The sequence below is a fragment of the Zea mays genome, chromosome 5 (assembly GCF_902167145.1).
Source record: "Zea mays cultivar B73 chromosome 5, Zm-B73-REFERENCE-NAM-5.0, whole genome shotgun sequence".
In the NCBI taxonomy this organism is placed as follows: Eukaryota; Viridiplantae; Streptophyta; class Magnoliopsida; order Poales; family Poaceae; genus Zea; species Zea mays.
In genome coordinates, this window is record NC_050100.1 from 61,819,029 (window position 1) to 61,835,492 (window position 16,464).

Genomic DNA, 16,464 nt, shown 5'->3' on the forward strand with positions numbered 1-16,464 from the left:
CGCCCGAGGGGTTCGGTCCCGAGACCTCTAGATGGGCGACCTAGTGCTTCGGCTGCGACAAGACGCCCGAGGGCGGCACAAGCTCACGCCCCCCTGGGAAGGGCCGTTCGTCGTCGCCAAGGTTCTGAAGCCCGGAACGTACAAGCTGGCCAACAGTCAAGACGAGGTCTACAGCAACGCTTGGAACATCCAACAGCTACGTCGCTTCTACCCTTAAGATGCTTTCAAGTAGTTCATACGCCTCGTTCACACACAAAGTCTAGTCATCAAGGAAGGGTCAGCCTTGCCTCGGCAAAGCCCGACCCTCCCTCGGGGGCTAAAAGGGGGGAACCCCCTCTGCGCCGAAATTTTCAATCAAAAAGGCTTCTGCCTTCCCCGGCTATATCAGTAGCAGGACCCCAAGAAGCGAACGCGGGCGCATGTAAGTGGCAAGGCAGACTGAGCCGAGGGACTCCTACGCCTCTGGGATACGGATACCTCACTCGTCACCTACCACGAAAAATGACTCCTACTTGGGCAAGCCACCCTGCTACTGACGAACGGGGCCAGACACGCAAAATGGAAGGAAAAGGAGCACGACTTTATACTACGATAATAAAGTGTTCGGGCCTCAGCGGCCGCAAAAGACACACGTGCATTCAAGGAAACTGCTCTGGCAGAGTTAGGCGTCGCCCGGAGAAGGAGTCGCGCCCTCGGCTTCGTCCCCGCCTTCGGCAAAGTCCACCCCGGCCTCGGACGATGGCGCAGGCGGGAGGATCTCTGCCTCGAAGGTGGTTGCCAGCACCTCGCTCGGGCCCGCGGCGGCCGCGTCGAGCCTCTAGACTTCAGCCAGGGCGGCTTCATCTTCGTCAGGGAGGCAATACCCCTCGCTGACCCGCTCTAGATCCACGACGTAGTGGGAAGCAAGCACGGCGAAGGCCCGCCTGACGCCGTGATGTAGCGCCTCGCGGAGTCTGCCGCGCACATGGTCACCCAAGGCCTGCAGGCGACTTTGAGGGGAGCTTCCTGAGGGGACGTCGCCGAAGCCAAAGACCCGGCAGAAGTCCGAGATGGCCTCGGACATGGCCGCGTGGTCGACCTCCCTCTGCTCGGCCGCCTGGGCAAGCGCCCTGGTGGACTCATCAAGGGCAGACTCGAGCTCTGCGAACAGCCAGAGCGCAAGGCCTCAAACACAAGTGGAGGAAACGAGCTGAAACGAAAACCGAAAACAGCCAGGACATACCTCCGGCTCGGGCACGCTGCTCCGAGGATGCGGCTTGGGCTACGGCTAGGTCTGCTGCAAGGGCTCCGGCCCGGCTTTCGGCCTCGGCGGCCCGGCCCCGAGATTGATCCCGCTCATCTGCGACCTGGTCAAACTCCGACTGCCGTCGTTGCACCTCTGCGTGTGCCGCTGCCGCCTCCGCTCTTAGACCGGCGCAGAGCAACCGAAGGTCCGCCACCTCGGCGCCCTGCTGGGAGAGGCGCGCGGTAGCCCTGGCAAGCAAGGTCCTCAGGGATCGCAGCTAGCCCCAGACATCGACCTCGCGGTGGATGAACGATGACTTGGCGGCACTCAGATCCGACAGATCCTAAGGGAAGGAAGCGGAGCGTCACAAAGGACACCTTGATCACAAAAAAAAGAGGTATGCCTGAAATCATTACCTGGAGGATCTTGGGGACGTCCCTGCAAAAGACCTCCAAGGATGACCGGAGCGACCCCACCGTTGCCTCGGCACACTCGCGGAGCTCGTCCCAAGACTGCTCCTCCCGCTCATCGTCAAGAACGAAGAAGGGATCCGAAGCCTCACGGGTTCGGAACCGGAGCAACTGGCGCCGCCCCTCGGAGCTCTGCCGCGCAGGGACAAGGCTGCCGCTCGGCGGGACGGGTCGCGTTTCCACACCCCCCTCCTCCGAGGCACCAAGAGGCGACGCCTCGACCATCTCAGCGTCGGCGGCGACAGGTCGCTCCACGACCAGGACGGCAGCGGCTTCGGCAGCAGCTGGCGCTAGCGCTGGCGGCATGTCTGGTGGGCCCGAGGCCACGTCCGCGCCAGCCGCCTCCCCCAGCGCGATGGCCACCTCGACAGAAGAGCCAGCCTCGGGAACTCGCTCCACGGCAACTGGTGCCGCCTGAGCCCCCCGCTGTGGGGCGTCTTGCGAGAAGGTCAGCTGAACGGCGAGGCCCGGCGCGGCACTGGCTGCGGAAGCCGACGCCGTCTTGAGGACTTTCTGGGGAGCCAGATCGGTCAGGCCATGGCTCCGCTTGCTGAGGAGGAAAGGGAAGTCGCGGTCGGGACATACAAATGAGGAGCCAGGACGAAGACGTTCTAAGGTACTTACCCGCTCCGGGCCATGGTCAACCGTGCCTGTGGGGAGGTCTCTCGGATCTCGACCCCCGAAGGTACCGCCAAGGTCCGCCTCGCCGCCAGCTTCGGTACCATCCTCACCTTGGGCACCTTGGAGGCCCGGGAGACGGACTGCCCAGACGCTGCCACGGCGACCTGAGGGTCGCTCTTCTGCGCTGCCGGCATGGGCGACGGTTTTCGGGGAACAGACACCTCGGCCTGATTCCCCGGAGTCACCTCAACTTCCCCAGCCGAGGGGTCGAGTACCCCCTCGGTCTGCCCCCGCTCTTCGGGCCGGGACCTCGGCGTCCCGACCCCGGGAACTGACGGCGCCAGCCCGCTCGGGGGCTGGCTTGACAACTCCTGGCCTAGCCTCAAACCCGGGCTGAGGCCAAGGCGGGCAGCCATGTCGTCATCCTCGTCATCGTCTTCATCATCGTCGTCGTCGTCAGGCGTTTCCGGCGACGGCTCCCTCGGGAGTCCATCCCTCTCCTGCCGATGACGGAGCTTTTCCAAGGCGTCTCGGGCCCGCGTCCGCTCGTGGGCCCGAGCCTTCTTCGCGTCCTTTTTCTTCTTCTTCTCCTCCGCGGCAACCCGCCGCGCTGCTCGGTCCACCGCGTCCTCCGGGACCCGTGGCCGGGAAGGCTTGTGACGCCCTACCTCCTGGAGACAGATGAAGAGTCTCGGCCCTAAGGACTAAGGGCAATCCGACGCAAGGAGAAAGAAGGAGCGGACACTCACCAGGGACACACACCCGCGGTCGGGACGCATCAAGGGCTGAGAGAGGGCGCTGGCGTCCGGTTTTCCCAACGCGACGGCCACCCGCCCATGGAGAACGTCGACGGGAAGGGGATCCGAGGACATCCGCGAGCCCTCCAAGTCAGCCTCTAGCGTCATCTCCCAAAGCGGCAACCGCCGCTCCGCCAAGGGAAGCACCCTCCGGCGATGAATGGCGGCAATCACTCCCGCAGCGGTGAGCCCTCCTTTTCGCAACACCTCCAGGGCCTTGAGAAGGGGCTCGAGATTCTTCTGTCTGTCATGCAGGGTCCCGTAGCGCCAAGCATCGGCGGCAACGGTGACCACTCGCTGAGAAAACGACGGGAGCCTCCCGTCGTCATTCCGGAGATAGAACCACCGGCGCTGCCACCCTTTATTCGAGGACGCAAGGACGGCGGGAATATACTGCGACGCCCGCGCCTGCCTCAGCTGGAGAATGCAGCTGCCGGCCCGCACTGCCGCGCGGACCCTTCTCTACCTCGTCGGCGAAGCAAAAAGCTCCGCGGAGAAGAAATGAGTCCACAGGTCCCAGTGGGGGTCGATCCCCAAGTATCCTTCACAAACCGCTGCGAAGATGGCGGCTTGCGTGATGGAGTTGGGGCTGAGGTTGTGCAGCTCCACCCTGTAGTTATGCAGAATCGCCCGCATGAAGCGGCTTGCCGGCACTCCGAATCCCCGCTCGTGGAAGGAGACGAAGCTCACGACGTACCCCGACGGCGGGGACGGGGCGGCTCCGCTCGAGGGGGGATCCACTCCGGCTGCCTCTCATCAGAGAGAGGGCGAAGTAAACCCTCAGCAATGAGGTCCTCCAGGTCATCCATCGTGACTGTGGAGAAAGGCCATGGGTCGCCCGGCGGAATAATGGTCACCCGGTCAGCCATCACCAAGCAGAGGAGGTGGCGACGGAAAGGACTGGGTGGGCGGATTCCTTTTCTCTGGCTAATCCCTCAGGTCGCAAAAACCTAAGAAGGAGGCAAGTAGCAGAGCAAAGAACTGTCACCGGACTCTCCCCCGAGTATATAAAGACCCCGGCGAGACCCGTTCAACGCGTCGCCCAAACCCGCCGCGGGATTCAAAACTCAAAGCAAAACGGTCGTTCCTCGAACGGCTCGCGCACTCGCAACGGCTGCCCCGCGAACCACTCGCCCCGTCGCATTAACTCCGCGGTGGGACAGGCGGCGCCTTTGGCAGGAGAAGCGAGCGACGCTTCGCCTTCGCCATAATGACCGCGTCAAAAAAGGTGCGCCACGTCATCTCGATTTCGTATTCTTTCCCTTTTCCTCTTTCTCTCTCTTACCACAGGGACCAGGAAAGGGGGATACCCCGAAAGGAATCCTTCTCCGCGAAGGAAACGGGCCCCGAGCCCCCCTACTGATCAGAGGTTCGAAGGCTAGCCCCTCGGAGGGGTTCAACAGCCGCCTCAGAGCGCTCGGGCTCCGCGCCCACTACTGGTCAGAGGTTCGAGGGCTGGCCCCTCGGAAGGGTTCAACGGCCGCCTTAGGCCACTCGGGCTCCGCGCCCACTACTGATCAGGGGTTCGTAGGCTGGCCCACGAAGGGTTCACAGCCGCCTCAGACACAGAGCGATGGATGACCCTGGGTACGTTCGATACATAATCAAGGCTCGGGCTACGCTCCCGAGGTACCCTAGGACATTTCCGAGACCAGCGGGAACGATCTTGTAACGGAATCCAATCAGAGGGAGGCATCGAGCCCTTGGACCCCGTCAAAAGGGGACCGGGTCTGGCAGATCACCCGCAGGTACTTTTGGAGCACGCCTCCGGGCCTCTAGCCGACCCCTAACAAATGGGGCACGGGCGTCCACTCGGATTACCCGTCAGCGGCTCACTGGAGACACCATGTTCGGCGCCCCTCCAAGGGCAACATGGCGCTTTTCCCCCTCCTCCTTGCGGAAAGGCGACGCAGGGGCGTATGTCAAAAAGTCGAGTCTGTCCTTGACCGTCCTCTCGCCCTGTGCGGAGGCTCGGGGGCTGCTCTCGCAAACTCGGCTCTGGCCAAACCGTTGACAGCGTCAACATACCAGCCCGAGAACTTGGTACCTAACCGTGCACCCGGGCTACGGCCAGCTCGCATGAGGGAACGACCAGACCGGCCGAGACATTGCGAAATGCATTAAGACCTCGAAGGAGTCAAACCACTCCTCCGAGGCCTCGGGGGCTACACCCGGCGGGTGCGCTCGCACGCACCCACCGGAACAAGACGCAACCGAGAAAGGCTGTTCCCCTTGCAAAAAAGTGCGACAAAAGTCTCCAAGCGAGTATTAACACTCCCTTCGAGGCCCGGGGGCTACTGTCGGGGACCATAATTAGGGGTACCCTCAAGACTCCTAAATCTCAGCTGGTAACCCCCATCAGCACAAAGCTGCAAAGGCCTGATGGGTGCGATTAAGTCAAGGATCGGTCCATTCAAGGGACGCGATCGCGCCTCGCCCGAGCCCAGCCTCGGGCAAGGGCAGCCGACCCCGGAGGGTTTACATCTCGCCCGAGGACCCCCTACGGCAATGGACGCAGCTTCGGCTCGCCCGAGGCCCAGTCTTCACCAAGAAGCAACCTTGGCCAAGTCGCCACGCCAACCGACCGAATCGCAGGGGCATTTAATGCAAAGCTGGCCTGACACCTTTATCCTGACGCACGCCCTCCAGTCGACAGAGCCGAAGTGACCATTGTCACTTCGCCGCTCCACTGACAGGCCTGGCAAGAGGACAGCACCGCCTACGACGCTCCAACTGTCGTGCCACTCGACAGAGTGAGGCTGACAGCAGCCAAGCCCGGCCTCAGGCGCCATAGGAAACTCCGCTTCGCTCGGCCCCAGGGCTCGGACTCGGGCTCAGCCCCGGAAGACGATGAACTCCACTTCGCCCGACCGTAGGGCTCAGACTCGGGCTCAGCCCCGGAAGACGACGAACTCCGCTTCGCCCGACCCTAGGGCTCGGACTCGGGCTCAGCCCCGGAAGACGACGAACTCCGCTTCGTCCGACCCCAGGGCTCGGACTCGGGCTCAGCCCCGGAAGACGACGAACTCCGCTTCGCCCGACCCCAGGGCTCGGACTCGGGCTCAGCCCCGGAAGACGACAAACTCCGCTTCGCTCGACCCCAGGGCTCGGACTCGGGCTCAGCCCCGGAAGACGACGAACTCCGCATCGCCCGACCCAGGGCTCGGACTCGGGCTCAGCCCCGGAAGACGACGAACTCTGCTTCGCCCGACCCCAGGGCTCGAACTCAGCCCTGGCCTCAGCCGACGGTCTCCGCCTCGCCCGACCTAGGGGCTCGGACTCGACCTCGGCCTCGGAAGACAGACTCGACCTCGACCTCGGAGGAGCCTCCACCTCGCCCAACCTAGGGCTCGGACCGACCACGTCACAGGAGGCGCCATCATTACCCTACCCCAAGCTGACTCAGGCTACGGGGAACAAGACCGGCGTCCCATCTGGCTGGCTCCGCCAAACAAGTAATGATGGTGCCCCGCACGCTCTATGACGACGGCGGCTCTCAGCCCCCTTACGGAAGCAAGAGGACGTCAGCAAGGACCCGACAGCCCCGACAGCTGTCCTTCTGCCAGGCTCCAGCGTTCCTCCGATGGCCACGACACCACACGAACCGGGTGCCAAAACCTCTCCGGCTGCCACGATGGCATGTACTTAGGGCACTAGCTCTCCTCCGCTAGACACGTTAGCACACTGCTACACCCCCCATTGTACACCTGGATCCTTTCCTTACGCCTATAAAAGGAAGATCCAGGGCCCTCTTACAGTGGGTTGGCCGCGCGGGGAAGGACGGGACGGCGCTCGCGTAAGGCTGCTCGCTCCCTCCCGCGTGGACGCTTGTAACCCCCTACTGCAAGCGCACCCGACCTAGGCGCGGGACAAACACGAAGGCCGCGGGATTTCACCTCTCACGCCTGTCTCCCTCCGGCTTCTTCCCCCCTTCGCGCTCTGTCTCGCGCCGACCCATCTGGGCTGGGGCACGCGACGACAATTTACTCGTCGGTCCAGGGACCCCCCGGGTTCGAAACGCCGACAGGATCCTTACTCTATCTATGTGCTTCACGACCAGACATTATGATTTATGTATGCATGTGTGCAAGGTTCCAGGCAAATCCTAAGGAAGTTCACCTTAGGGCCATGAAAAGAATCATGAGATATTTAGTTTACACTCCTAAGTTTGGGTTTTGGTACCCCCAAGGGATCTACTTTGATTTAATTGGGTATTCCAATGCCGATTATGCTGGATGTAAAATTGACACGAAGAGCACATCAGGTACTTATCAGTTTCTAGGGAGATCTCTAGTGTCTTGGGCTTCAAAGAAACAAAACTCAGGAGCACTTTCCACTACCGAAGCTGAGTATATTGTTGCAGGCCATTGCTGTGCGCAATTACTTTGGATGAGGCAAACCCTCAAGGACTATAGCTACAAGTTGAGCAAAGTCCCTCTCTCATGTGATAATGAGAGTGCAATCCGCATGGCGGATAATCCCGTTGAACACAGCCGCACTAAGCACATAGACATCATGTATCACTTTTTGAGAGATCACCAACAAAAGGGGATATCAAAATTGCTTATGTTAATACCCACAACCAATTAGCCGATATCTTTACCAAGCCACTAGATGAAAAAACTTTTAGCAAACTTAGGAATGAGCTAAATATACTTGATTCTCGGAACTTTGATTGAAACATTGCACACATAGCTAATTTATATACCTTTGGTCATGTCTCTTTCATTTGGTACAAATGCATATTTCTTATTCTTCTTGTGCCAAGGCTAAGACTAATGTGCTTTCAAGTGTATTTCAATGTGTAGTCTTAAATTGAAAGGGAAATGGAGTATTCAGCAAAGACAAGGCTTCCACTCCAACTCTGACGGTATCCTTTATTCTTTGCCTTTACTCATGCAAATCTCAATTGGTATAACCCTTCACTCATGTTGTGGGGGAGAAAGTATTAAGCTCCACAGGGGGAGAATTGAGGGCTCTCAAGTTCTCTGTTTTTGGCGATTAATGCCAAAGGGGGAGAAAGTATTAAGCCCAAAGCAAAGGACCGCACCACCATTTTAAAATTTTGAAAAACTAAAGGAAGGAAATTATTTCATTCGGTATTTCATTTAGTCTCAAAATTTCAATAAGTATAAAAATTTCAATTGGTAAACTTTCATTTGGAATCTATTTCAAAAAGGGAAAATCATTTCAAAAACCCTCTTGAAAGCTAAGGGGAGAATTTCTTCAGGGAGAGCTTTTATTCAGTCAAAGGAAAATCATTTGAAACAGGGGGAGGAATTTCAAATCTTGAAAATGCTTCTTGAAATCATATTCTTATACCTTTGGCTACTTGCAAAAGAATTTGAAAAGATTTTTCCAAAGATTTGCAAAAACAAGCAAGTGGTGTAAATGTGGTCCAAAATGTTAACTAGAAGAAAGCAATCACGTTTATTCTTGGACATATGTATAAAGCCTTTCAATTAGTTTAAATCTAAGTAACCTATTGAAAGGGAAATGTGCCCTTGGGCCATTTCTGTAATTGTTTTGGTGATTGAATGCCCAACACATTGGTTTAAACTCACATGTGCTAAGTAGGTGAAAAGTGCACATCAAAGAACAAGGTATGTCTCCGGACTTAGTAAATGGTTTTTAGGTACTAACATGTTTATCTAAGTGCTAGAGACATGGCCAAGAAAAGAGAAAAAGGGCTGAAGAAGAAGTGGTTGTGACCAGCCAAACCAGCACCAGCCTGGCACACTGGAGTGTCCGGCAGCCAAGTGACTGCTCTCGGGAATCGGCGGGGCGACGTGGCTATAAATCACCGGACTGTCCGATGAGTCGTCAGCGCCCGCGCCCAAGCACTTCGGCGATGAACTCGTCGCTCTCGGGAAAAGGAGAAGGCGTCACGGCTAAAATTCATCGAACTGTCCGGTGGTACACCGGACTGTCCGGTGAGCCAACGGCGCCCGCGGCCAACGGTCGTCTGCGCGATCAACGTTCGACACGTAGCTGAGCCAACGGTCGGATGGTCACACCGGACTGTTCGGTGCGCCAACTGGCCCATAGGACCAACGGTCGGCTGCGACAAAAAGGAAGGAGATCGAGCACCGGACATGTACTGTTCATGTCCGGTGGTGCACCGGACTGTCCGGTGCGCCACCCGACAGAAGACAAGAATTGCCTTCCAAGTTGATCTCCAATGGCTCCTAGCTGCCTTGGGGCTATAAAAGGGACCCCTAGGCGCATAGAACTGTACACCAAGCATTCTTTAAACATCTTAAGACTCCTAGACTCCGCCTCCATGCATTTGGATTGTTGTGTTAGTGATTTGAGCTCCGTTTGAGTTGTGAACTCCCTGCACCATGTTTTGAGCTCAAGTCTTGGCTTGTGTGCGTGTGTGTGCTGCGGATTGAGTCTTGCGTGTGTTGCTTTCCCTCCCTTACTTCTGTGTTTCTTATGTGATTAACATTGTAAGGGCGAGAGGCTCCAACTTCTAGAGATTCCTCGCAAACGGGAAGAGAACTCCAAAAAGAAAAGACCATGGTATTCAAGTTGATCATTGGATCACTTGAAAGGGGTTGAGTGCAACCCTTGTCCATTGGGACACCACAACGTGGAAGTAGGCAAGTGTTACTTGGCCGAACCACGGGATAAAAACAATGTGTCTCTTGTGTTGCTTTTCTCTGTGATTGACTTCATCTCAAGAGCTTGCTTTATAGCAACTTTGTTTAACCAAACTAACTTTATAAATCAAGTTTGTGCTATTAGTGTTGAATTTTACAGGATCACCTATTCACCCCCTAGGTGCTCTCACCTATGCACATCAATCATAATTGCAAACTAGTTACATTTATACACTCTCTATTTGCTTTGGTTTGTGCTGGCATCAATCACCAAAAAGGGGGAGATTGAAAGGGAAAATGCGCTTAATCATTTCCTATAATCGATTTTGGTGGTTGACGTCCATCACAAACCACATGGACTAATTAGTTTGCCAAGATGTCTTTTATCTCAGGTGCATAAGGTTCAACACAAACCAAGAAAGAAATTAAGTTGGGGGCTCAAATAAAATTTGGAGCAATGACTTGAGAGTGTGCTGCAAGTGGCGCACCAGACAGTGTCCGGTGCCCTAGGCCGAACTCCACTCAAACTGGCCACTCTCGGATTTTCCAGGGTGTGCTCCGCTATAATTCACTAGACTATCCGGTGTGTACCGGACATGTCCGGAGAGCCAACAGAGCAATGGTCACTGCGTGCAATGGTCGACTGCAAAAGTAAATAGTGAAGCGCACAGTGCAAGTCAGATGTCAGGCTGCGAAGTTAGAACGCACCGGACATGTCCGGTGTGCCACAGGACTGTCCATGCAGCTACAGGACAAAGGGTTCCAACGGTCAAGTTGCTCCAAACCCCAACGGCGTAATGACGTGGCACGCACCGGACAGTGAACAGTACCTGTCCGGTGCACCACCGGACTGTCTGGTGTGCCCATCGACAGCAAAAACAGCCAACGGCTAGGAAGTGGTTGAAGGCTATAAATACCCCCAACCACCTCCTTCAGTGGCATCCAAGTTTTCTGAAGTTCACATTCAATACAAGAGCAATAGCATTCACTCCAAGACACAATCCAAAGATCAAATCTTCTCCAAGCCTCAAATTTAACTCGATCACTTAGTGACTTGAGAGAGGGTGTCTTGTGTTCTTTTGTTGCTCTTGTTGCTTGGATTGCTTTATCCTTATCATTCCTAATCCTCTAAGTGCTTTGTAAAGCTAGCAAGAGACACATAAGTGTGTGGTGATCCTTGCAGGGTCTTAGTGACCCAAGTGATAAAGGAGAAGCCTCGACTAGTCTGTGTGACCGATTGAGAGAGGGAAAGGGTTGGAATAGACCCGACCTTTGTGGCCTCCTCAACGGGGACTATGTTCTTTGGAACCGAACCTCGGTAAACAAATCACCGTGTTCACTTGCATTAATCTCCACTCGATTTGTTTGCCCTCTTTCCTCTCTCTAAAGTTTCCTTGCTAATATTGATTTGAGTTTACTCCCAAAGTTATACGCATCAATTTGAGCAACTCATAGCAAGAGAAACAATTTTCCGCACACTGATTTAATTATAATGCTAACCCTGGCCTTAGTGCGTGTTTAAAGTTTATAAATTTCAGGTTTCGCCTATTCACCCCCCCTCTAGGCGACTTTCAACCAGCAAAGGGGAGATATCGATATTTATCATCTTAGCACCGAGAACCAGCTAGCCGATATTTTCACCAAGCATTTAGATGATAAAAGGTTTTGCAGGTTGCGTAGTGAGCTAAATGTCTTAGATTCGCGGAACCTGGATTGATCTATAGCATACATGTGTATTATGTCTTTGATCATGTTCTTTTAAGCATTTCGATCTTTTTCTTATTTTAGTGCTCAAGTTGTACATGTCACCCCTGGACTTCACAAGTCCTTACGCAAATGTTGCACATGTTAGGGGGGATGTACTATAACTTGACCCCTTTGAGACTAATATGTTTGCTTGAGTGATTTTGATATAGTCTCAAAGATGGATTGAAAGGGAACAGGTGGACTTGGACAAAGAAGAGGCTCCCAATGCATTCTGGTATCAATGTATCTTGTTCCAAGTCCCTATCTATGTTTTCTCATTGCCTTTGGTTTTAAATTGCAAGTTTTGGTGAGGCAATGGGGTTAGAAAGGCCAAATAATTCTTCTGTTTTGGTTCTTAATGCCAAAGGGGGAGAAATTAAGGCTAAAGCAATAGGATCAGCTACCACTCATGAATTTGTCAAAAGTTTTAGTATAAGGATACTTTATTGCAAAAGCTACTCTCTTATGAGGGAGAAATTTGAGTATGGGAAAAGGGGGAGTTTTGATGGTTTGATGAAAACTAGTCTTGAAAAGATACTTTGATTTCTCAAAACAAGTGTTTTTAACATGAAGATAGGAAAATGAATTTGTTTTGCGAAAACAAACCAAGTGGTGGCAAAAGTGATCCAAATATGCTAAATCCATGTAAGATAAATTGGTCTTCAATTTGACATCAAGTTGCACTCTTTAGCTCACATATGAAAATATTGTTGCATTTTGAGTTGCTTTTGTTGTGTTGGCATGAAACACCAAAAAGGGGGAGATTAAAATGGAAATGTGCCCTTGGGCCATTTCTATTATGTTTTGGTGATTAGATGCTCAACACATATTGTTTTGTCTAAATATGAGCAAAGAGTTAAAGAGATGCAAAAATGGAAAAGCTAGGTATAATTCTAGCCTTAGTAAATTGTTTTTGGTACTAACATTATTATACTAAGTGCTAGGAACCTTCTCAAAGTGAGAGAAATCGAATTGGAGAAGTTTGGCTAAGGCGAGCCAGACTTGCACCAGCATGTGGTGCACCAGACAGTGTTTGGTGCCCAGGCTGGCGCCCCGGCGAACATGTCGCTCTTAGGAAAATGCTGAGGGTGACGTGACTTTAATTCACCGGACTCTCCGGTGTGCACCGGATTGTCCAGTGTGCCAGTCGCGCGCCCTGCCAACGGTCAGAAGGTCGCACTAGACTATCCGGTGTGCTACCAGACTGTCCGGTGTGCCACGGGGGCCGGTGGCTGCAACAGTCGGCTTCGCCAGAAAAGGAAGGGAATCACACACTGTTCACTGTCCGGTGGTGCACCGGATTGTCTGGTGCGTCCACGGACAGAAGGCAACTAAAGCCTTCCAAATGGATCTCCAACGGCTGCTAGCTGCCTTGGGGCTATAAAAGGTACCGCTATGCGCATGGAGCAGCACACCAAGCAGTCATTGAACATCCAACAACGCCGAGACATTGAATTCGCGCCTTTGCTTTAGTAGATTGATATTTGGGCACTAGTTTTGAGTTGTAACTCCGTTGTTCTGTCTTTGTGCTCTTCTCTCTCGTTTTGTGTGCGTGAGTTGCTGCAAGTTTGTCTCGTGTGTGTGGTTCTATTCCCTCCCTTACTCTCGTGGTTGATTTGTGATCAATCTTGTAAGGGTGAGAGACTCCAACTTGTGGAGATTCCTCACAAAGGGAATACTTGAGAAAAGGAAGAAAGTCATGGTACTCAAGTTTGATCTTTGGATCACTTAAGAGGGATTGAGTGCAATCCTTGACCGAAGGAGGTCACCACAACGTGGAGTAGGCATTGGCCGAACCATAGGATAAAATCACCGTGTCTCTTGTGCATTTCTTTAGTGTGATTGTTTTTCTTCCATATAGTCCTCATATATTCATTTGCGCTATTGTTCCAAAGTTTAATACATATCTCAAAGGAACAATCACGTGAAGAGCTCTCTCTCTCTCTTCACATTAACTTGGTTTTCATTTCACTAACGTTTATAAACCAAGTTTGTGTTGTTTAGAGTTGATTATTACAGGATCACCTATTCACCCCCCCCCCCCTCTAGGTGCTCTCAGTTCTACCCTCCTGCACCGTATAACCAGAATGTTGGTGTAGTCCTTGGTGTAGGTTGTGGCGTAGCCTGATACGTTGTCGTGCGTAGGGGTGTATGAGTGGTGTCATCCTGTCTCCTCCGTCTGTCCCTCCATGCCTCAGTAACACACGAGGAACAGTAAGGGTCATAATGAAGGGCGCCCAAGCGGTGTATTGAGTGTCAATGGTCTTGCCTCAGTAACGCGCGGGTAACAGTGTATCTCACATGTTGCAGACTAGGCGCGCCACACCCTTTTAGTGTGAGGGATACGTCGTCTTCAACTGGCGTGGGCAAGCACGCATCCTGCTCACACCTAATGCTGGCGAGCCCCATGTCTAAGGCTTTACATCACGTCAGACCTCCGCCCGACCATGGAGCTGGATTGGGGACGTGTGGCGATGTGATACCCCTAGACCATATCTGACTAGGGGTCCGGAACATGCTTGAGGGGGTTCGGACCGTATCCATAGTGGTCCAGACACGTGGCGGTATCGGACCTCACTTGTCTTGAGGTCCGGATGGCACACACCTGGATCGGAACTGATCTTATAGCCAAATAGTATGTTTACTCCTGGGTCATGGAACCCTTCTGAACCCCCTCTCCGCGGGGATCCAAACCTATGGTCGAGATTGCTGATTACTCTGGGGCTTGTAGTGACCGTAGGCCAACTTGGGGCACGAGCTCACCTGCCCGCGCCCACGCATGGTGGGCCCCAACCGTGAGTTGGGCTGGCCACTCGGTAGTCTTGTGGCTATGGGTAGTCATAGTGGTTTCGTCTTGACCTAGAAGGAGTGAGTACCATATTTAGACTACCGATAACATATATTATATATTGTTATTGTGACATTTATAATATAAATTTTGATGTATTTAGGATGTACGTAAGCATACTGATCACATAGAAAATATTTAGAATCGTATAAATCTAATAAGATAAATATTAAATAATAATATAAAAATAAGCTCACTGATGTCTCAATATACATACAATACATACTGACAGTAATCATAAACATAATATTATCGGTTTACATATTCAATCGATAATATTTTGGTTTTTGCATTACTTCTGAGATTGCTTTCTTAAAGAGCTCAAGTTAATGTGCCGAGGGATTAATATTTTACGAGGGCTAATAAGAACTTTTTAGAAGCCTAATCGATGGCGCGCCCGACGACGGACACGAATGCCGTCCGATGAGACATCGCGCGGTAATAAACTAATTAACCGGCCAAGCATGGATCGGACGGAAGTAGCACTTGACTGGCAGTCTGACACTGCCCCCATGCCATGCATGCGTGCCGCGTGCGGGTCCAAGGCCACATGGCCACGTAAGACTGACAGGTCACCACAAACTCTCTGTTTGGCAACTGGGGGTCCGGTCCTTGTCCTTCCATCGATGAGTGCACGACGCCTCTGCCTGTCCCAGGCAGCACAACAAGACACTCGTAGAACGGACGTGCCTTTGCCTGTAGGCTGTAGCCCCACATTGGACAAAAGATATCTCCCACATTAATTAATGTTAATGATGGCATGATCGGACAGAGAAGAACGTACTGTAAGTCTGTACTCCTCGGCCGCCACTCATAATAGTACAAGCTTATTGCCCTTAACTAATGTATATCTTACACAAACACAAGCAAAGCAAACCGAGCTATTAACGAACGAGAAACACCCAACGCCGTGGAGGTGTGGAGGCGCCTAGTATTATACTAGTAGCGGGTGTGGTATCTGGCCTGGGCCTGGGCCTGGATCTTGGGTCCCCTCACCGTGTTAGTACCCAGGCCCGACCTTATTGACGAGCGCGAGCGCGTTGCTGGTGACCTGCGCGACCTCGACGACCTTGCCCCGGATGGCGGCGCGCGTGCCGGCGTCGACGGCGCGGGACGAGAGGCCGTCGAGGCAGGTGTCCTCGTCGGTGAGCGCGGCGCTGCACCAGGTCTGCACGTTGCTGAGGTGCCACCTGAACGCCGGCGTCCCCGCGCGGCCCATCCCGGCGCCGCCCATCTCCTGCGCCGCGTCGCGGAGGTGGCCCACGCTGTCCGCCAGATTGTCCAGGCAGTCTCGCACGGGACCTGCCGACGCCGACCCCGACCCCGACCCCGACCCCTTCTTCGCGCCTTTGCCGTTGCTGGCGCCGCACAGGCGGCCCACGTACGCCGACGCGGCGCGCGCGCGGTCCGCGCTCACCGACAGCGCGGCGCGCGCCAGCTCCCGCGGGCTCCGCGGCGGCGGCGACCCGCCGTACGACGCCAGGCTCTGCTCGCACACCGACGGGTACTGCGTCGTGCGGCACGACTTGCGGACGAAGTCGCTGGCTGCCGGCGACGCGGCGGACACGAGCCCCGCTGCGGCGGCGGCGAGCAGCAGCAGGAGGGGGGCAGCGGCAGCGGCAGCAACACTGCGCGGGCGAGCCATGATTGATTGTCTTGGTGAGCTGAGCTGAGCTGGTGCGGTGTGCGGGGTGTGTGTGCTGTGCTGTGCAGCAGGGCAGGCAGGTCACGGAGTCACAGTGGAGAGGGTGGTGGCTGCTTCGCTTGAATGATTGAATGCCTATTGTAATCACCCACCTAGCTGTGTCTGCTTATATAGGGAGATTTGGAATATGTGCAGTTTTCGGAGATGATTTTTTTAGAAAGCAAAAAAAAATCCGGAGGCAGGCAGTAGTGTATGCTATATTTCTCTCATTTTGCATTATTGCTTTTGGGCTTCGAACATCAACCATGCATTTGGTGATCTGATCTGATTTTATGTGAATGGAAACATTTCTAGAATGGTCCTCGTCTTGGGTCAGAATTAAATACGACGCCAACCACCAAGCTATAACTTCGTCACGTAAGAGAAATTAGTTAAATGTAGGAGCGACTCGTATATTTGTCAAATGATACCACCTAGGTTCACAAACTTTAAAAATATATTTCTAGA

At 53.8% G+C, this 16,464-nt stretch overlaps 1 protein-coding gene across 1 annotated transcript; it reads right to left on the bottom strand.

The window, feature by feature from the left end:
• Window positions 1-15,030: 15,030 nt before the first annotated feature.
• On the bottom strand, window positions 15,031-16,245 carry LOC100381320 (ripening-related protein). Its single transcript, NM_001196815.2, has one exon. It carries the CDS (start codon window positions 15,955-15,957, stop codon window positions 15,313-15,315), a length of 645 nt encoding a protein of 214 aa, NP_001183744.1. The 5' UTR covers window positions 15,958-16,245; the 3' UTR covers window positions 15,031-15,312.
• Between the last annotated feature and the right edge of the window lie 219 nt (window positions 16,246-16,464).

What these genes read in the sequence shown, in the direction of transcription:
- LOC100381320 (NM_001196815.2), bottom strand. Translation starts at nt 15,957, where the DNA reads ATGGCTCGCCCGCGCAGTGTTGCTGCCGCTGCCGCTGCCCCCCTCCTG.